At 48.1% G+C, this 17,810-nt stretch overlaps 1 protein-coding gene across 3 annotated transcripts in view; it reads right to left on the bottom strand.

Moving 5' to 3' along the window:
• The window catches only part of FBXO24 (F-box protein 24), a 31,033-nt gene extending 15,917 nt beyond the window's left edge, over positions 1 to 15,116 (bottom strand). Inside the window, exons 1-7 of one of the 3 annotated variants that reach the window (XM_056554188.1) lie at positions 14,538 to 15,116; positions 13,372 to 13,449; positions 11,391 to 11,562; positions 9,522 to 9,763; positions 8,576 to 8,804; positions 8,279 to 8,437; positions 1,083 to 1,204 (exon numbers count right to left, since the gene is read on the bottom strand). In XM_056554188.1, coding sequence (XP_056410163.1) covers positions 1,083 to 1,204; positions 8,279 to 8,437; positions 8,576 to 8,804; positions 9,522 to 9,763; positions 11,391 to 11,562; positions 13,372 to 13,449; positions 14,538 to 14,570 — 1,035 coding nt within the window. In that variant the 5' untranslated portion in view covers positions 14,571 to 15,116. Of the gene's footprint in view, positions 1 to 1,082; positions 1,205 to 8,278; positions 8,438 to 8,575; positions 8,805 to 9,521; positions 9,764 to 11,390; positions 11,563 to 13,371; positions 13,450 to 14,156; positions 14,228 to 14,537 lie in introns of those variants that run through there. The other 2 variants (XM_056554186.1, XM_056554187.1) reach the window with 2 other exon arrangements.
• Positions 15,117 to 17,810: the final 2,694 nt, after the last annotated feature.

Genomic DNA, 17,810 nt, shown 5'->3' on the forward strand with positions numbered 1-17,810 from the left:
CCCCTGAGAATCATATGATGGCGGGGGGGGGGGGGGGGAGGTTATCATGATGGGGTCCGTGACCTGGGAGGATTATAACATTTAACAAGATCATGACAGGTTCTCTCTAATGCCAATAGTGTCATATTGTTTTTTATTCACGCTCCCTCCACCCTATGTTTCCTTATTGCCTCTTTCAGCATCTTTTGCGCTATATATGTTATTTGTGCCGCTTTATAGTCAGAGCAGGTTTACTGCCTCCGTGAGCACCGAGCTGATTGGTCCAGTTCACTCACCTCCTGATAGGTCGGCACATGTGTAAGGAAAGTTGCTGGTTGTGGAGGACGGATGTGGGACTAGAGCCGGACAAGGTACGTGTGGAACACCAGCATTGTCGTCTCTACCCCCCTATACTTACAAGTGGTTTATATAATTGTGATATCTCCTGTATACTGCTGTATGAGGCCTCGTGATCGGACATGGTTATAGCACATTTGCCCTTCCTAACTCTAGTAAAAAACTGGCGAAACATGGCGGGACAGTCCCTCTTATATCTAAGGTCAGACCAATGCCTTATTGCAGGCATAGGCAACCTCGGCACTGCTGATGTTTTGGACTACATCTCCCATGATGCTCTTACAGCCCAAATGCTGACAAAGCATCATGGGAGATGTAGTCCAAAGTATCAGCAGTGCTGAAGGTTTCCTATGCCTGCCTTATTGTGAGACAGGAGTACGCTGCCACTCCAGCGGAGGCGTAGCATGTAGCTTCTGGGCCCTGATGCCAATTATAATACTGTTCTCTTATGGGGAAGATGTGCTTTGGGGCCCCCTTAGCCACCAGGGCCCCAGTGTGACTGCTACCTCTATAGCTACCCCGCTGCACTCAATGGCTCCCTTTTACCTGTTAGAGGAAGAGAGGGCAGCATGGAACCATGGGAGCGGTTGTTGTATTATATGGGTGCCGTGACTGGTGTTGTTGTATGGGAACTACTGTGGTAATAGTTCTGCTTTGTCATAGGGGGCGCAGGTGGGGTATACATATATACACCTAAATTATTTCTCCAGTACAGTGTATACATATCGACCACCTTCATGGATTACCTTGCTGGGCATAGATACTGCCAGGGGCGTCTGTGTATCCTGAGAGTCGTAGCCTTGAAGGGTCCCAAACAAATCCCTGAAGATGGCAGAAGAATGAACCTCGAGGTATACAGTGCCATCGTCTGTGGAGAGGAGGGTCACAGGTTATGTGGTTCTTTTGGAGCCCTACGGTCATGTCTGAGTGGTGGCTGTGCGGTTATATCCCTATGGGTGTGCGGTTATATCCCTATGGGTGTGCGGTTATATCCCTATGGGTGTGCGGTAATATCCCTATGGGTGTGCGGTTATATCCCTATGGGTGTGCGGTTATATCCCTATGGGTGTGCGGTTATATCTCTATGGATGTGGCGTTATATCCCTATGGGTGTGCGGTTATATCTCTATGGGTGTGCGGTTATATCCCTATGGGTGTGCGGTTATATCTCTATGGGTGTGCGGTTATATCCCTATGGGTGTGCGGTAATATCCCTATGGGTGTGCGGTTATATCCCTATGGGTGTGCGGTTATATCCCTATGGGTGTGCGGTTATATCTCTATGGATGTGGCGTTATATCCCTATGGGTGTGCGGTTATATCCCTATGGGTGTGCGGTTATATCCCTATGGGTGTGCGGTTATATCCCTATGGGTGTGCGGTTATATCCCTATGGGTGTGCGGTTATATCTCTATGGATGTGGCGTTATATCCCTATGGGTGTGCGGTTATATCCCTATGGGTGTGCGGTTATATCCCTATGGGTGTGCGGTTATATCTCTATGGGTGTGCGGTTATATCCCTATGGGTGTGCGGTTATATCCCTATGGGTGTGCGGTAATATCCCTATGGGTGTGCGGTTATATCCCTATGGGTGTGCGGTTATATCCCTATGGGTGTGCGGTTATATCTCTATGGATGTGGCGTTATATCCCTATGGGTGTGCGGTTATATCCCTATGGGTGTGCGGTTATATCCCTATGGGTGTGCGGTTATATCCCTATGGGTGTGCGGTTATATCCCTATGGGTGTGCGGTTATATCTCTATGGGTGTGGCGTTATGTTCCTATGAGTGTGGCGTTATATCCCTATGGGTGTGCCATTATATCCCTATGGATGTGGCGTTATATCCCTATGGGTGTGCGGTTATATCCCTATGGGTGTGCGGTTATATCCCTATGGGTGTGCGGTTATATCCCTATGGGTGTGCGGTTATATCCCTATGGGTTTGGCGTTATATCCCTATGGGTGTGCGGTTATATCCCTATGGGTGTGGCGTTATATCCCTATGGGTGTGCGGTTATATCCCTATGGGTGTGCCGTTATATCTCTATGGGTGTGCGGTTATATCCCTATGGGTGTGCGGTTATATCCCTATGGGTGTGCGGTTATATCTCTATGGGTGTGCGGTTATATCTCTATGGGTGTGCGGTTATATCTCTATGGGTGTGCGGTTATATCTCTATGGGTGTGCGGTTATATCTCTATGGGTGTGGCGTTATATCCCTATGGGTGTGGCGTTATATCCCTAGTGGTACGTGTGCGGTTATATCCCTATGGGTGTGCGGTTGTATCCCTATGGGTGTGCGGTTGTATCCCTAGTGGTGGGTGTGCGGTTATATCCCTATGGGTGTGCGGTTATATCCCTAGTGGTGGGTGTGCGGTTATATCCCTATGGGTGTGCGGTTATATCTCTATGGGTGTGCGGTTATATCTCTATGGGTGTGCGGTTATATCTCTATGGGTGTGGCGTTATATCCCTATGGGTGTGCGGTTATATCCCTATGGGTGTGCGGTTATATCCCTATGGGTGTGCGGTTATATCCCTATGGGTGTGCGGTTATATCTCTATGGGTGTGGCGTTATATCCCTATGGGTGTGCGGTTATATCCCTATGGGTGTGCGGTTGTATCCCTATGGGTGTGCGGTTGTATCCCTATGGGTGTGCGGTTGTATCCCTATGGGTGTGCGGTTATATCCCTAGTGGTGGGTGTGCGGTTATATCCCTATGGGTGTGCGGTTATATCCCTATGGGTGTGGCATTATATCCATATGGGTGTGCGGTTATATCTCTATGGGTGTGGCATTATATCCATATGGGTGTGCAGTTATATCCCTATGGGTGTGCAGTTATATCCCTATGGGTGTGCGGTTATATCTCTATGGGTGTGCGGTTATATCCCAATGGGTGTGGCGTTATATCCCTATGGGTGTGCGGTTATATCTCTATGTATGTGGCATTATATCCCTATGAGTGTGCGGTTATATCCCTATGGGTGTGGCGTTATATCCCTATGGGTGTGCGGTTATATCCCTATGGGTGTGCGGTTATATCTCTATGGGTGTGGCATTATATCCCAATGGGTGTGCGGTTATATCCCTATGGGTGTGCGGTTATATCCCTATGGGTGTGCGGTTATATCCCTATGGGTGTGCGGTTATATCCCTATGGGTGTGCGGTTATATCCCTATGGGTGTGCGGTTATATCTCTATGGGTGTGCGGTTATATCCCTATGGGTGTGCGGTTATATCCCTATGGGTGTGGCGTTATATCCCTATGGGTGTGCGGTTATATCCCTATGGGTGTGCCGTTATATCCCTATGGGTGTGCCGTTATATCCCTATGGGTGTGCGGTTATATCCCTATGGGTGTGCGGTTATATCCCTATGGGTGTGCGGTTATATCCCTATGGGTGTGCGGTTATATCCCTAGTGGTGGGTGTGCGGTTGTATCCCTAGTGGTGGGTGTGCGGTTATATCCCTATGGGTGTGCGGTTATATCCCTAGTGGTGGGTGTGCGGTTATATCCCTATGGGTGTGCGGTTATATCCCTATGGGTGTGGCATTATATCCATATGGGTGTGCGGTTATATCTCTATGGGTGTGGCATTATATCCATATGGGTGTGCAGTTATATCCCTATGGGTGTGGCGTTATATCTCTATGTATGTGGCATTATATCCCTATGAGTGTGCGGTTATATCCCTATGGGTGTGGCGTTATATCCCTATGGGTGTGCGGTTATATCCCTATGGGTGTGCGGTTATATCTCTATGGGTGTGGCATTATATCCCTATGGGTGTGCGGTTATATCCCTATGGGTGTGGCGTTATATCCCTATGGGTGTGCGGTTATATCCCTATGGGTGTGGCGTTATATCCCTATGGGTGTGCGGTTATATCCCTATGGGTGTGCCGTTATATCCCTATGGGTGTGCGGTTATATCCCTATGGGTGTGCGGTTATATCCCTATGGATGTGGCGTTATATCCCTATGGATGTGGCGTTATATCCCTATGGGTGTGCGGTTATATCTCTATGGGTGTGCGGTTATATCTCTATGGGTGTGCGGTTATATCTCTATGGGTGTGCGGTTATATCTCTATGGGTGTGGCGTTATATCCCTATGGGTGTGCGGTTATATCCCTATGGGTGTGCGGTTATATCCCTATGGGTGTGCGGTTATATCCCTATGGGTGTGCGGTTGTATCCCTATGGGTGTGCGGTTATATCCCTAGTGGTGGGTGTGCGGTTATATCCCTATGGGTGTGCGGTTGTATCCCTATGGGTGTGCGGTTATATCCCTATGGGTGTGGCGTTATGTTCCTATGAGTGTGGCATTATATCTCTATGGGTGTGCGGTTATATCCCTATGGGTGTGGCGTTATATCCCTAGTGGTACGTGTGCGGTTATATCCCTATGGGTGTGCGGTTATATCCCTATGGGTGTGCGGTTATATCCCTAGTGGTGGGTGTGCGGTTATATCCCTATGGGTGTGCGGTTATATCCCTAGTGGTGGGTGTGCGGTTATATCCTTATGGGTGTGGCATTATATCCATATGGGTGTGGCGTTATATCCCTATGGGTGTGCGGTTATATCCCTATGGGTGTGCGGTTATATCTCTATGGGTGTGGCATTATATCCATATGGGTGTGCGGTTATATCCCTAGTGGTGGGTGTGCGGTTATATCCCTATGGGTGTGCGGTTATATCCCTAGTGGTGGGTGTGCGGTTATATCCTTATGGGTGTGGCATTATATCCATATGGGTGTGGCGTTATATCTCTATGGGTGTGCGGTTATATCCCTATGGGTGTGCGGTTATATCCCTATGGGTGTGCGGTTATATCCCTATGGGTGTGCGGTTATATCCCTATGGGTGTGCGGTTATATCCCTAGTGGTGGGTGTGCGGTTATATCCCTATGGGTGTGCGGTTATATCCCTAGTGGTGGGTGTGCGGTTATATCCTTATGGGTGTGGCATTATATCCATATGGGTGTGGCGTTATATCCCTATGGGTGTGCGGTTATATCCCTATGGGTGTGCGGTTATATCCCTATGGGTGTGCAGTTATATCCCTATGGGTGTGCGGTTATATCCCTATGGGTGTGCGGTTATATCTCTATGGGTGTGGCATTATATCCATATGGGTGTGCGGTTATATCTCTATGGGTGTGCGGTTATATCTCTATGGGTGTGCCATTATATCCCTATGGGTGTGTGGTTATATCCCTATTGGTGTGTGGTTATATCCCTATTGGTGTGGCGTTATATCCCTATGGGTGTGCGGTTATATCCCTATGGGTGTGCGGTTATATCCCTATGGGTGTGGCGTTATATCCCTATGGGTGTGCGGTTATATCCCTATGGGTGTGCGGTTATATCTCTATGGGTGTGCGGTTATATCCCTAGTGGTGGGTGTGCGGTTATATCCCTAGTGGTGTGCGGTTATATCTCTATGGGTGTGCGGTTATATCTCTATGGGTGTGCGGTTATATCTCTATGGGTGTGCGGTTATATCCCTATGGGTGTGCGGTTATATCCCTATGGGTGTGGCGTTATATCCCTATGGGTGTGCGGTTATATCCCTATGGGTGTGCGGTTGTATCCCTATGGATGTGGCGTTATATCCCTATGGGTGTGCGGTTATATCCCTATGGGTGTGGCGTTATATCCCTATGGGTGTGCAGTTATATCCCTTTGGGTGTGCGGTTGTATCCCTATGGGTGTGCGGTTATATCCCTATGGGTGTGGCGTTATATCTCTATGGGTGTGCGGTTATATACCTATGGGTGTGCGGTTATATCCCTTTGGGTGTGCGGTTGTATCCCTATGGGTGTGCGGTTATATCCCTATGGGTGTGGCGTTATATCCCTATGGGTGTGCGGTTATATCCCTATGGGTGTGGCGTTATATCCCTATGGGTGTGCGGTTATATCCCTATGGGTGTGGCGTTATATCCCTATGGGTGTGTGGTTATACCCCTATGGGTGTGTGGTTATATCCCTATGGGTGTGCGGTTATATCCCTATGGGTGTGCCGTTATATCCCTATGGGTGTGCCGTTATATCCCTATGGGTGTGCGGTTATATCCCTATGGGTGTGCCGTTATATCCCTATGGGTGTGCGGTTATATCCCTATGGGTGTGCGGTTATATCCCTATGGATGTGGCGTTATATCCCTATGGATGTGGCGTTATATCCCTATGGGTGTGCGGTTATATCTCTATGGGTGTGCGGTTATATCTCTATGGGTGTGCGGTTATATCTCTATGGGTGTGCGGTTATATCTCTATGGGTGTGCGGTTATATCTCTATGGGTGTGGCGTTATATCCCTATGGGTGTGCGGTTATATCCCTATGGGTGTGCGGTTATATCCCTTTGGGTGTGCGGTTGTATCCCTATGGGTGTGCGGTTATATCCCTATGGGTGTGGCGTTATATCCCTATGGGTGTGGGGTTATATCCCTATGGGTGTGGCGTTATATCTCTATGGGTGTGCGGTTATATACCTATGGGTGTGCGGTTATATCCCTTTGGGTGTGCGGTTGTATCCCTATGGGTGTGCGGTTATATCCCTATGGGTGTGGCGTTATATCCCTATGGGTGTGGGGTTATATCCCTATGGGTGTGGCGTTATGTTCCTATGAGTGTGGCATTATATCCCTATGGGTGTGGCGTTATATCTCTATGGGTGTGCCGTAATATACCTATGGGTGTGCGGTTATATCTCTATGGGTGTGCGGTTATATCCCTAGTGGTGGGTGTGTGGTTATATCCCTAGTGGTGTGCGGTTATATCCCTAGTGGTGGGTGTGCGGTAATATCCCTATGGGTGTGCGGTTATATCTCTATGGGTGTGCAGTTATATCCCTATGGGTGTGCGGTTATATCCCTATGGGTGTGCGGTTATATCCCTAGTGGTGGGTGTGCGGTTATATCCCTATGGGTGTGGGGTTATATCCCTATGGGTGTGCGGTTATATCCCTATGGGTGTGCGGTTATATCCCTATGGGTGTGCGGTTATATCCCTATGGGTGTGCGGTTATATCCCTATGGGTGTGGCGTTATATCCCTATGGGTGTGCGGTTTTATCTCCATGGGTGTGCCGTAATATTCCTATGGGTGTGCGGTTATACCCCTATGGGTGTGTGGTTATATCCCTATGGGTGTGCGGTTATATCCCTATGGGTGTGCGGTTATATCCCTATGGGTGTGCCGTTATATCCCTATGGGTGTGCCGTTATATCCCTATGGGTGTGCCGTTATATCCCTATGGGTGTGCCGTTATATCCCTATGGGTGTGCCGTTATAGCCCTATGGGTGTGCCGTTATATCCCTATGGGTGTGTGGTTATATCCCTATGGGTGTGCTGTGATATCCCTATGGGTGTGGCGTTATATACCTATGGGTGTGCGGTTATATCACTATGGATGTGCGGTTATATCCCTATGGGTGTGCCGTTGTATCCCCATGGGTTTGCCGTGATATCCCTATGGGTGTGGGGTTACATCCCTATGGGCGTGAGGTTATATCCCTATAGGTGTGCGGTTATATCCCTATGGGTGTGGCGTTATATCCCTATGGGTGTGCGGTTATATCTCTATGGGTTTGCGGTTATATCCCTATGGGTGTGGCGTTATATCTCTATGGGTGTGCGGTTATATCCCTATGGGTGTGGCGTTATATACCTATGGGTGTACGGTTATATCCCTATGGGTGTGCGGTTATATCCCTATGGGTGTGGTGTTATATCCCTATGGGTGTGCGGTAATATACCTAGGGGTGTGGTGTTATATCCCTATGGGTGTGCGGTAATATACCTATGGGTGTGGCGTTATATCCCTATGGGTGTGCCGTTATATCTCTATGGGTGTGCCATTATATCCCTATGGGTGTGCCGCTATAGCCCTGGTTCAGTACGGTCTGAATACTTCTCACCTGTGATGTACATGATGCTGCTCTGGTTGCTGTACACCTGTGTGATGGTGGTGTCGGGATGGCTGGTGGACATTCTCCTCAGGGTCATTTGGGTGATGTAGGATCTTGGACGGTCCAGAGACATTTCATTGACGTTGACACTGTAAACCTTCCCATCCTCTAAGGAAACAGGAACAACAGATTCACCTTCTCGTCTCCTGATCCAAACTAGTCGGAGCCATTTCCTTATCTCATTCACCCAAGGGTCATACATCCAACTTATCCTACAATGAATGGGTGCATAATGGGCCATCTTACCTGTGAGCAGAATGAGTTGCCTGTCCATCATCCCCCCAAGTAGGACGATCTTCTTGATCCTCACGGAGAGGTGGAAGGACATCCTGAAGAGTCTACGTCCACTGAAGAGACGGTAGATCTCCACGCAGTCACGCTGCCCTTGGTCTTGGTTGGCGTCTCTAACCTCTCGGGAGGTGAGGACATAGAGATGGATACGGTGGGTGACGTCGTTTCTCGGGTCACTAGTGAACTGCAGGGTAAGGAATGGGACAGGGATGAATATTTAGGTAGTAATGAAGTACAGGGAGAGCATGTTGGTATATGGTCAGTTGGGCGTGGTGTTACCATGGAAACAACACTATGAAGGCGCTTGATATTACCATGGATGGTGATAAGTATAATCAGGTGACAGTACAACAGTAGACAGATGACTTTACCACGGTAACCACGCTATGACAGTACTAGGCATTGCTATGAAAACACAAGATGGTGATAGATATAACCATGGAAACAACACAACAGTAGATGACCTCACCATGGAAACTAAACTAAAAAGGTGTCAGGTATTACCATGGAAACACCATAGTGATCAAATAGGTGTAATCATGGTACCAGAAAACACTTTACCATGGCAACACCATAATGGTAGAACGCGTTACCATGAACATACTATAGTGATAGATGTAACCATGGAAACAAAAGAAGAGTAGACTTCACTTCACCAGTGCAGTAGACAACCTCACCATGGCATCACCATAATGGTAGAACGGGTTATCATGGAAGGCACAACCATGGAATGTCCAATGGCCATGAAGTACCAGTAACTATGTAAAGATTTTCGGATAGTTGGCTCCATGGATAAAAAAAAACATGAACTTAACACAGATCACCGTGGAAATGAATTATGTGTCTGTACACACCACAATGGCCGCCCACACCAGTAATGACCCAATACGGTCGGACTCACATCCCTGACGTCCCGGCACAGCGGCAGGTAGTGTAGATATGTTCTCCATTCACCATTGTTGAAGGTGAAGCTGGGATTCTTGATGCTACCTTGGAGGTAGAAGAGGGTCCCCGTATAGTCCAGGACACACAGGTTGTCCGCCATAGCTAAAAAGCGCTGGAAACCATTGGGGCTGGTAGGGGGCACAGCTTTGCCCACCTGCTGGCGTCTGGCAAATTGGTGGAGGAACATCCCCTTCGTGTCTGGAAAGAATAGGACAAGATGAAGGGTGAGGAGCAGAAGATTCCTTATTACCATGTGTCACGGCCTGGAGAGTAATGTTCTCATAATCATCAGCCTCTAGCCCCATGGCCCGGCCACCATGTTCTCATAGTCATCAGCCTCTAGCCCCACAGCCCGGCCGCCCTGTTCCCAAAGTCATCAGCCTCTAGCCCCATGGCCCGGCCACCCTGTTCTCATAGTCATCAGCCTGTAGCCCCATGGCCCGGCAGCCCTGTTCTCATAGTCATCACCCTGTAGCCCCATGGCCTGGCCACCCTGTTCTCATAGTCATCAGCCTTTAACCCCATTGCCTGGCCGCCATGTTCTCATACTCATCAGCCTGTAGCCCCACGGCCCGGCTGCCCTGTTTTCATAGTCATCAGCCTGTAGCCCCATGGCCCGGCAGTCTTGTTCTCATAGTCATCAGTCTGTAGCCCCATTAGCCTCGAGATCATTGGTCTGGCCGCCCTGTTCTCACAGTCATCAGCCTTTAACCCCATTGCCTGGCCGCCATGTTCTCATAGTCATCAGCCTGTAGCCCAACAGCCCAGCCGCCCTGTTCTCATAGCCATCAGCATTTAGTCCCATTGCCTGGCCGTTATGTTCTCATAGTCATCAGCCTGTAGCCCCACGGCTCGGCCGCTATGTTCTCATAGTCATCAGCCTCTAGCCCCACTGCCTAGCTTCCCTGTTCTCATAGTCATCAGTCTGTAGCCCCATGGCCCGGCCGCCCTGTTCTCATAGTCATCAGCCTCTAGCCCCATGGCCTGACCGCCATGTTCTCCTAATCATCAGCCTCTAGCCCCATGGTCCGGCTGCCATGTTCTCATAGTCATCAGCCTGTAGCCCCACGTCCGGCCGCCATGTCCTTGTAGTCATCAGCTTCTAGCCCCATGGCCCAGCTGCCATGTTCTCATACTCATATGCATCCAGCCTCATTGCTCGGCCACCATGTTCTCATAGTCATCAGCCTCTAGCCCCACAGCCCGGCCGCCCTGTTCCCATAGTCATCAGCCTCTAGCCCCATGGCCTGGCCACCCTGTTCTCATAGTCATCAGCCTGTAGCCCCATGGCCCGGCAGCCCTGTTCTCATAGTCATCACCCTGTAGCCCCATGGACTGGCCACCCTGTTCTCATAGTCATCAGCCTCTAGATCATTGGTCCGGCCGCCCTGTTATCATAGTCATCAGCCTCTAGATCATTGGTCCAGCTGCCCTGTTCTCATAGTCATCATCCTTTAACCCCATTGCCTGGCTGCCATGTTCTCATAGTCATCAGCTTCTAGCCCCACTGCCTGGCCACCCTGTTCTCATAGTCATCAGCCTCTAGCCCCATGGTCCGGCTGCCATGTTCTCATAGTCATCAGCCTCTAGCCCCACGGCCCAGCCGCCATGTTCTTGTAGTCATCAGCCTCTAGCCCCATGGCCCGGCTGCCATTTTGTCATACTCATATGCCTCTAGCCCCATTGCATGGCCGCCCTGTTCTCATAGTCATCAGGCTGTAGCCCTATGGCCGGGCCGCCCTGTTCTCATAGTCATCAGCCTCTAAACCCACGGTCCGGCTGCCCTGTTCTCATTGTTATCAGCCTCTAGACCCACGGTCCTTACAGTTCAGGATGGTCGCTCTCTTCCAGTCTTCGGACTCTCTCATTTCGGGTTGACTCCTCAGACACAGGCTCCTCCAGGTCTTCCGGCTGTTGCACATCTGGTGCAGGTAGTGACAAGTCTCTCCTAGGGACACCACATCCCGGACTGATAGGAAAGAGATAATGTGTTCCACCTGAGGAAGAGGCGATGGGTCAGTCTGTCTTATTCTCCAGTCACCTCCAGAGCTGCACCCACTATTCTACTGTTTCATTATTTCTTATCCTCCAGAGCTGCACTCACTATTCTGCTGTTACATCATGTCATCCTCCAGAGCTGCACTCACTATTCTGCTGTTACATCATGTCTTATCCTCCAGAGCTGCACTCACTATTCTGCTGTTACATCATGTCTAATCCTCCAGTCACCTCCAGAGCTGCACTCACTATTCTGCTGTTACATCATGTCTTGTCCTCCAGAGCTGCACTCACTATTCTGCTGTTACATCATGCCCCAGAGCTGCACTCACTATTCTGCTGTTACATTATGTTCCAGAGCTGCACTCACTATTCTGATGTTACATCATGTCTTGTCCTCCGGAGCTGCACTCACTATTCTGCTGTTACATCATGTCTAATCCTCCAGTCACCTCCAGAGCTGCACTCACTATTCTGCTGTTACATAGTTACATAGTTAGTATGGTTGAAAAAAGACATACGTCCATCAAGTCCAACCAGGGGATTGAAGGGAAGGATGTAAGGGGATAAGGGAAAGGGATGTAGTTTTATAATTCTGCATAAGCTTTAATGTTATTTTGTTCCAGGAATGTATCTAACCCTGTTTTAAAGCTGTTAATTGTTCCTGCTGTGACCAGTTCCTGAGGTAGACCGTTCCATAAATTCACAGTCCTCACGGTAAAGAAGGCGTGCCGCCCCTTTAGACTAAACCTTTTCTTCTCCAGACGGAGGGAGTGCCCCCTCGTCCTTTGGGGGGGTTTAACCTGGAACAGTTTTTCTCCATATTTTTTGTATGGGCCATTAATATACTTATATACGTTTATCATATCCCCCCTTAAACGTCTCTTCTCAAGACTAAACAATTGTAACTCCTTTAATCGCTCCTCATAGCTAAGATGTTCCATGCCCCATATTAGTTTGGTCGCGCGTCTCTGCACCCTTTCCAACTCTGCAGTGTCCCTTTTATGAACAGGCGACCAAAACTGAACAGCATATTCCAGGTGAGGCCGTACCAATGCTTTATAAAGGGGGAGTATTATGTCCCTGTCCCTTGAGTCCATGCCTCTTTTGATACATGACAATATCCTGCTGGCTTTGGAAGCAGCAGCCTGACATTGCATGCTATTCTGTAGTCTGTGATCTACAAGTACACCCAGATCCTTCTCTACCAGTGACTCTGCCAGTTTAATCCCCCCTAAGACATACGACGCATGCAGGTTATTAGTACCCAGATGCATAACTTTACATTTATCCACATTGAACCTCATTTGCCAAGTGGATGCCCAGACACTTAGTCTATCCAAGTCATCTTGTAACTTATGCACATCCTCTATAGACTGTACTGTGCTACAAAGCTTGGTGTCATCTGCAAAGATAGAAACAGAGCTGTTAATACCATCCTCTATATCATTGATAAATAAATTAAACAGCAGCGGGCCCAGTACTGAACCTTGGGGTACACCACTAATAACCGGGGACCAATCAGAGTACGAATCATTTACCACCACTCTCTGGGTACGATCCATGATCAGTGTTCAATCCAGTTACAAACTAAAGTTTCCAAGCCCAAGGACCTTAACTTACCTGTCAGACGTCTGCTGTTACATCATGTCTTGTCCTCCAGAGCTGCACTCACTATTCTGCTGTTACATTATGCCCCAGAGCTGCACTCACTATTCTGCTGTTACATCATGTTCCAGAGCTGAACTTACTATTCTGCTGTTACATTATGTCTTATCCCCCTGGCCCTCATATGACTCGGCACTCACCAGCTCTGGGGGTAGATCTTGGACAGTGACCTTTCTTCTCGCAGTAGTTGGTGTCAGGTCCAGGGATGATCTTTTCTCCTGTAATGCAGATTATTAGGGGGTTATGTTCAGTGCGGGACTCTGCTCTGAAATACTCTGTGCTTTCGTGGGACCCTGCTCCTTCCAAAATGCAGCTCTTATCCCATGATCTCACACAAGGGTGTTACTAGGGGGGCTAATGGGGCTATAGCCCGGGTGTCAGGCCAATAGCCCTGGGTCTTAGGCAAGCTTTTTTTTTTTCTTTTTTTATAATTATTGCCACCGCTGCTTTAAGATAGCCGTGGCTTCTGGGATGGGGCATGGTGTGGCGTGCGGTGCATAGGCACGTCGGATGTCATGCAGGAGCTTCCCTATGGGCCATTACACAGGCCCCCCAAGTCTCAAGAGATCGGGCAGCTGCAGAGGCTTTTTGGAGCAGACGTGCCCTGAGCAGGTACGCACGTCTGCTCCTGTGGTTAAGGGCCTGTTTGAAGGTGTGGTTAGGGGCACGGCTGAGGGGCTGGTTAGGGGCACGGCTGAGGGGCTGGTTAGGGGCACGGCTGAGGGGCTGGTTAGGGGCACGGCTGGGCTGTGGGCTCTAGCCCTGGGTCATTTGGAGACCTAGCAATGCCCCTGATCTCACGTACGATCTCACGCGTCTCCTAACGTGGCCCGTCCTCTCCAGCCCTATCCTACACAGCACAGCTTTCTGAAATACTCTGCGCTGCTGTCTGCTGTCACCCCTTATTACAGTCACATGATTCTACCTCAGGACTCATCGGTAAGTGGCCGTCCGTCTCGCTTTGGTCTTCGGTCGTCCATCGCCTTTGACTCTCAGGTTCGAAAAAAAAAATCAGGCTCCGCCTCCTGCGCGTGGCGGTTTATAACAGCAACCAATCAATTTAGAGCTCTCACACGCTGGAATCTGCCTGCACCGTGTAAACCGGCCCTAAATGAGGAGTTTTTTTGTCATGGCAACCAATTAAAAGGTTAGAAAATGAAAGCAGTGATCTGATTGGTCGATACTAGAGGAAGAGCACGTTGCCGCCTTTCGGGTTCCACCAATTGTGAGCGGCTTTTCGGTCAGTAGGGATTGGCTTAATCGTTATGGTAATGCCTCCATTAGGGGGAGGGTATAGTAACTGTACCTGTCCAGACAAGCAGTCGGCCTTCCTTTTCATTGTCCTGTCATGTGATTCGCGAGGAGGAGGAGCTTGTTTGTGGTGTTCCTTCCCCTGTCTGTAGTCCTATGTGCTCTGCCTGGGGAGTGAGGGTCATTGTGACATCATCACAGCTGGTTGTGACATCACCCATTCTCTATAGGCCTTAGCCTCAGGCGGCCTCAGGGCGAGGACGTCCGCTGAAGGGACAATGGTGATGGGCTGCCCTGTGATGTCACTGCGCTCCGATGACTGTGTGGTGGTGATGTCATCTGTCAGGTGACTTGTCTAGATCGTAATAATAATCCCACGTATCACCGTGCGGGCGCGGCCTCTCGTCTGGTACCAACCTGTGTGTACAGATGAGTCAGAGAAGACAATATGGCGGCTGACGTGTACCCACACGTTTATGGGCCTCAAGGTTCGCTCGGTAGCGTTTCCGGGCATCGGTCGCCAATTGAAGCTGTGTGATGTACAAATGATGGCAATGGCGTGATACAGTATCACAGCCCCGCCCCCAGGGAACCATCACACCCATATAGATCACAAAATAATACAGTGGGCTCCAAACTTTAGCCCTCCAGATGTTTCAAAACTACAACTCCCAGCATGCCCGGACAGCCAACGGCTGTCCGGGCATGCTGGGTGTTGTAGTTTTGCGACATCTGGAGGGCCACGGTTTGGAGACCAGGGGGAGATTTATCCAAACCTGTGCCCAGTTGCCCATAGCAACCAATCAGATCGCTTCTTTCATTTTGCAGAGGCCTTGTTAAAAATGAAAGAAGCGATCTGATTGGTTGCTATGGGCAACTGGGCAACTTTTCCCTCAGGACAGGTTTTTAGAAATATCCCCTCCCCCCCTAGTCTCCCATAATTAACCCCTCCATCACCACAATAATATCATCAGGATTTAGTAATCAGATTCGCGGACAGGTGTGTGGAGCCCGCTGATAGGTCAGAGCGGCTGTCAATCACAGGATCCCGGCGATTGGACGAGCCCCAAGTGGGCGGGCCTATGGAGGAACACATTTGTTTTCATGGTACCACTTAATTCCGTTGATGTAAAGTTTTCTACGATCTGTAGGAAACTAAGAGCGCATGCGCAGCGCTCCGCTTACAGCGTAGAGCTAACGTAGGCAGCGTTAAGAGCGTAGTGCTAGCGTAGCCCTGCGCATGCACACTTGTCCACTTGCCGTGCAGGGCTAGCAGTAGGAGCGTAGTGCTAGCGTAACAAGAGGAAGTCCGTAGAAGACTGCGAGCGCATGCGCATAGTTAGAGTAGGTAGCGTAGTGTAACAGGCAGGGAGAGAGGGAGACCAGCGTAGGGTTAACGCAGTTTAACATCAGTGTAGCGTAGTTAGCTTAGATTGTAGCGCAGTTACCGTGGCTTAGGTTTTAAAATGAAAGGACGTAGGATATAGGTTTTAAAGTAAAGAGACAACAACTCCCAGCATGCCCAGGCAGCCTAAGGATGTCCAGGCATGCTGGAAGTTGTAGTTTTACACAGGTGTAGTGTAGTTAGCGTAGCATAGTGTTAGCGTAGTTTTACACAGGTGTAGTGTAGTTACTGTAGTGTAGTGTTAGATTTACACAGGTGTAGTTAGAGTAGTGTTAGCGTAGTTTTACACAGGTGTAGTGTAGTTACTGTAGTGTAGTGTTAGATTTACACAGGTGTAGTTAGTGTAGTGTTAGAGTAGTTTTACACAGGTGTAGTGTAGTTACTGTAGTGTAGTGTTAGATTTACACAGGTGTAGTTAGTGTAGTGTTAGAGTAGTTTTATACAGGTGTAGTGTAGTTACTGTAGTGTAGTGTTAGATTTACACAGGTGTAGTTAGTGTAGTGTTAGCGTAGTTTTATACAGGTGTAGTGTAGTTAGTGTAGTGTTAGAGTAGTTTTATACAGGTGTAGTGTAGTTAGTGTAGTGTTAGAGTAGTTTTATACAGGTGTAGTGTTAGCGTAGTTTTATACAGGTGTAGTGTAGTTAGTGTAGTGTTAGAGTAGTTTTATACAGGTGTAGTGTAGTTAGTGTAGTGTTAGCGTAGTTTTACACAGATGTAGTGTAGTTAGTGTAGTGTTAGAGTAGTTTTATACAGGTGTAGTGTAGTTAGTGTAGTGTTAGAGTAGTTTTATACAGGTGTAGTGTAGTTAGTGTAGTGTTAGCGTAGTTTTATACAGGTGTAGTGTAGTTACTGTAGTGTAGTGTTAGATTTACACAGGTGTAGTTAGAGTAGTGTTAGCGTAGTTTTACACAGGTGTAGTGTAGTTACTGTAGTGTAGTGTTAGATTTACACAGGTGTAGTTAGTGTAGTGTTAGAGTAGTTTTATACAGGTGTAGTGTAAGTGTAGTATTACACAGGTGTAGTGTAGTATTCGAGTAGTTTTACACAGGTGTAGTGTAGTTACCATAGAGTAGTGTTAGCGTAGTTTTACACAGGTGTAGTGTAGTTAGTGTAGTGTTAGCGTAGTTTTTACACCAGTGTAGCGTAGTTACTGTAGTGTAGTGTTAGATTTACACAGGTGTAGTTAGTGTAGTGTTAGAGTAGTTTTTATACAGGGTGTAGTGTAGTTAGTGTAGGTGTTAGCGTAGTAGTTTACACAGGATGTAGTGTAGTTAGTGTAGTGTTAGAGTAGTTTTATACAGGTGTAGTGTAGTTTAGTGTAGTGTTAGAGTAGTTTTATACAGGTTGTAGTGTAGTTAGTGTAGTGTTAGAGTAGTTTTATACAGGTGTAGTGTTTAGAGTAGTTTTACACAGGTTGTAGTGTAGTTGTGTAGTGTTAGAGTAGTTTTATACAGGTGTAGTTAGTGTAGTGTTAGAGTAGTTTTATACAGGTGTAGTGTAGTTAGTGTAGTGTTAGAGTAGTTTTATACAGGTGTAGTGTAGTTAGTGTAGTGTTAGAGTAGTTTTACACAGGTGTAGTGTAGTTAGTGTAGTGTTAGCGTAGTTTTACACAGGTGTGTAGTGTAGTTAGTGTAGTGTTAGCGTAGTTTTTATACAGGTGTAGTGTAGTTAGCGTAGTGTTAGAGTAGTTTTAACAGGTGTAGTGTTAGCGTAGTTTTACACAGGTGTAGTGTAGTTAGTGTAGTGTTAGAGTAGTTTTATACAGGTGTAGTGTTAGCGTAGTTTTACACAGGTGTTAGTGTAGTTAGTGTAGTGTAAGAGTAGTTTTACACAGATGTAGTGTAGTTAGTGTAGTGCTAAGAGTAGTTTTATACAGGTGTAGTGTAGTTAGTGTAGTGTTAGAGTAGTTTTATACAGGTGTA

Source organism: Hyla sarda, unplaced genomic scaffold (assembly GCF_029499605.1).
Source record: "Hyla sarda isolate aHylSar1 unplaced genomic scaffold, aHylSar1.hap1 scaffold_59, whole genome shotgun sequence".
Classification (NCBI taxonomy): domain Eukaryota; kingdom Metazoa; phylum Chordata; class Amphibia; order Anura; family Hylidae; genus Hyla; species Hyla sarda.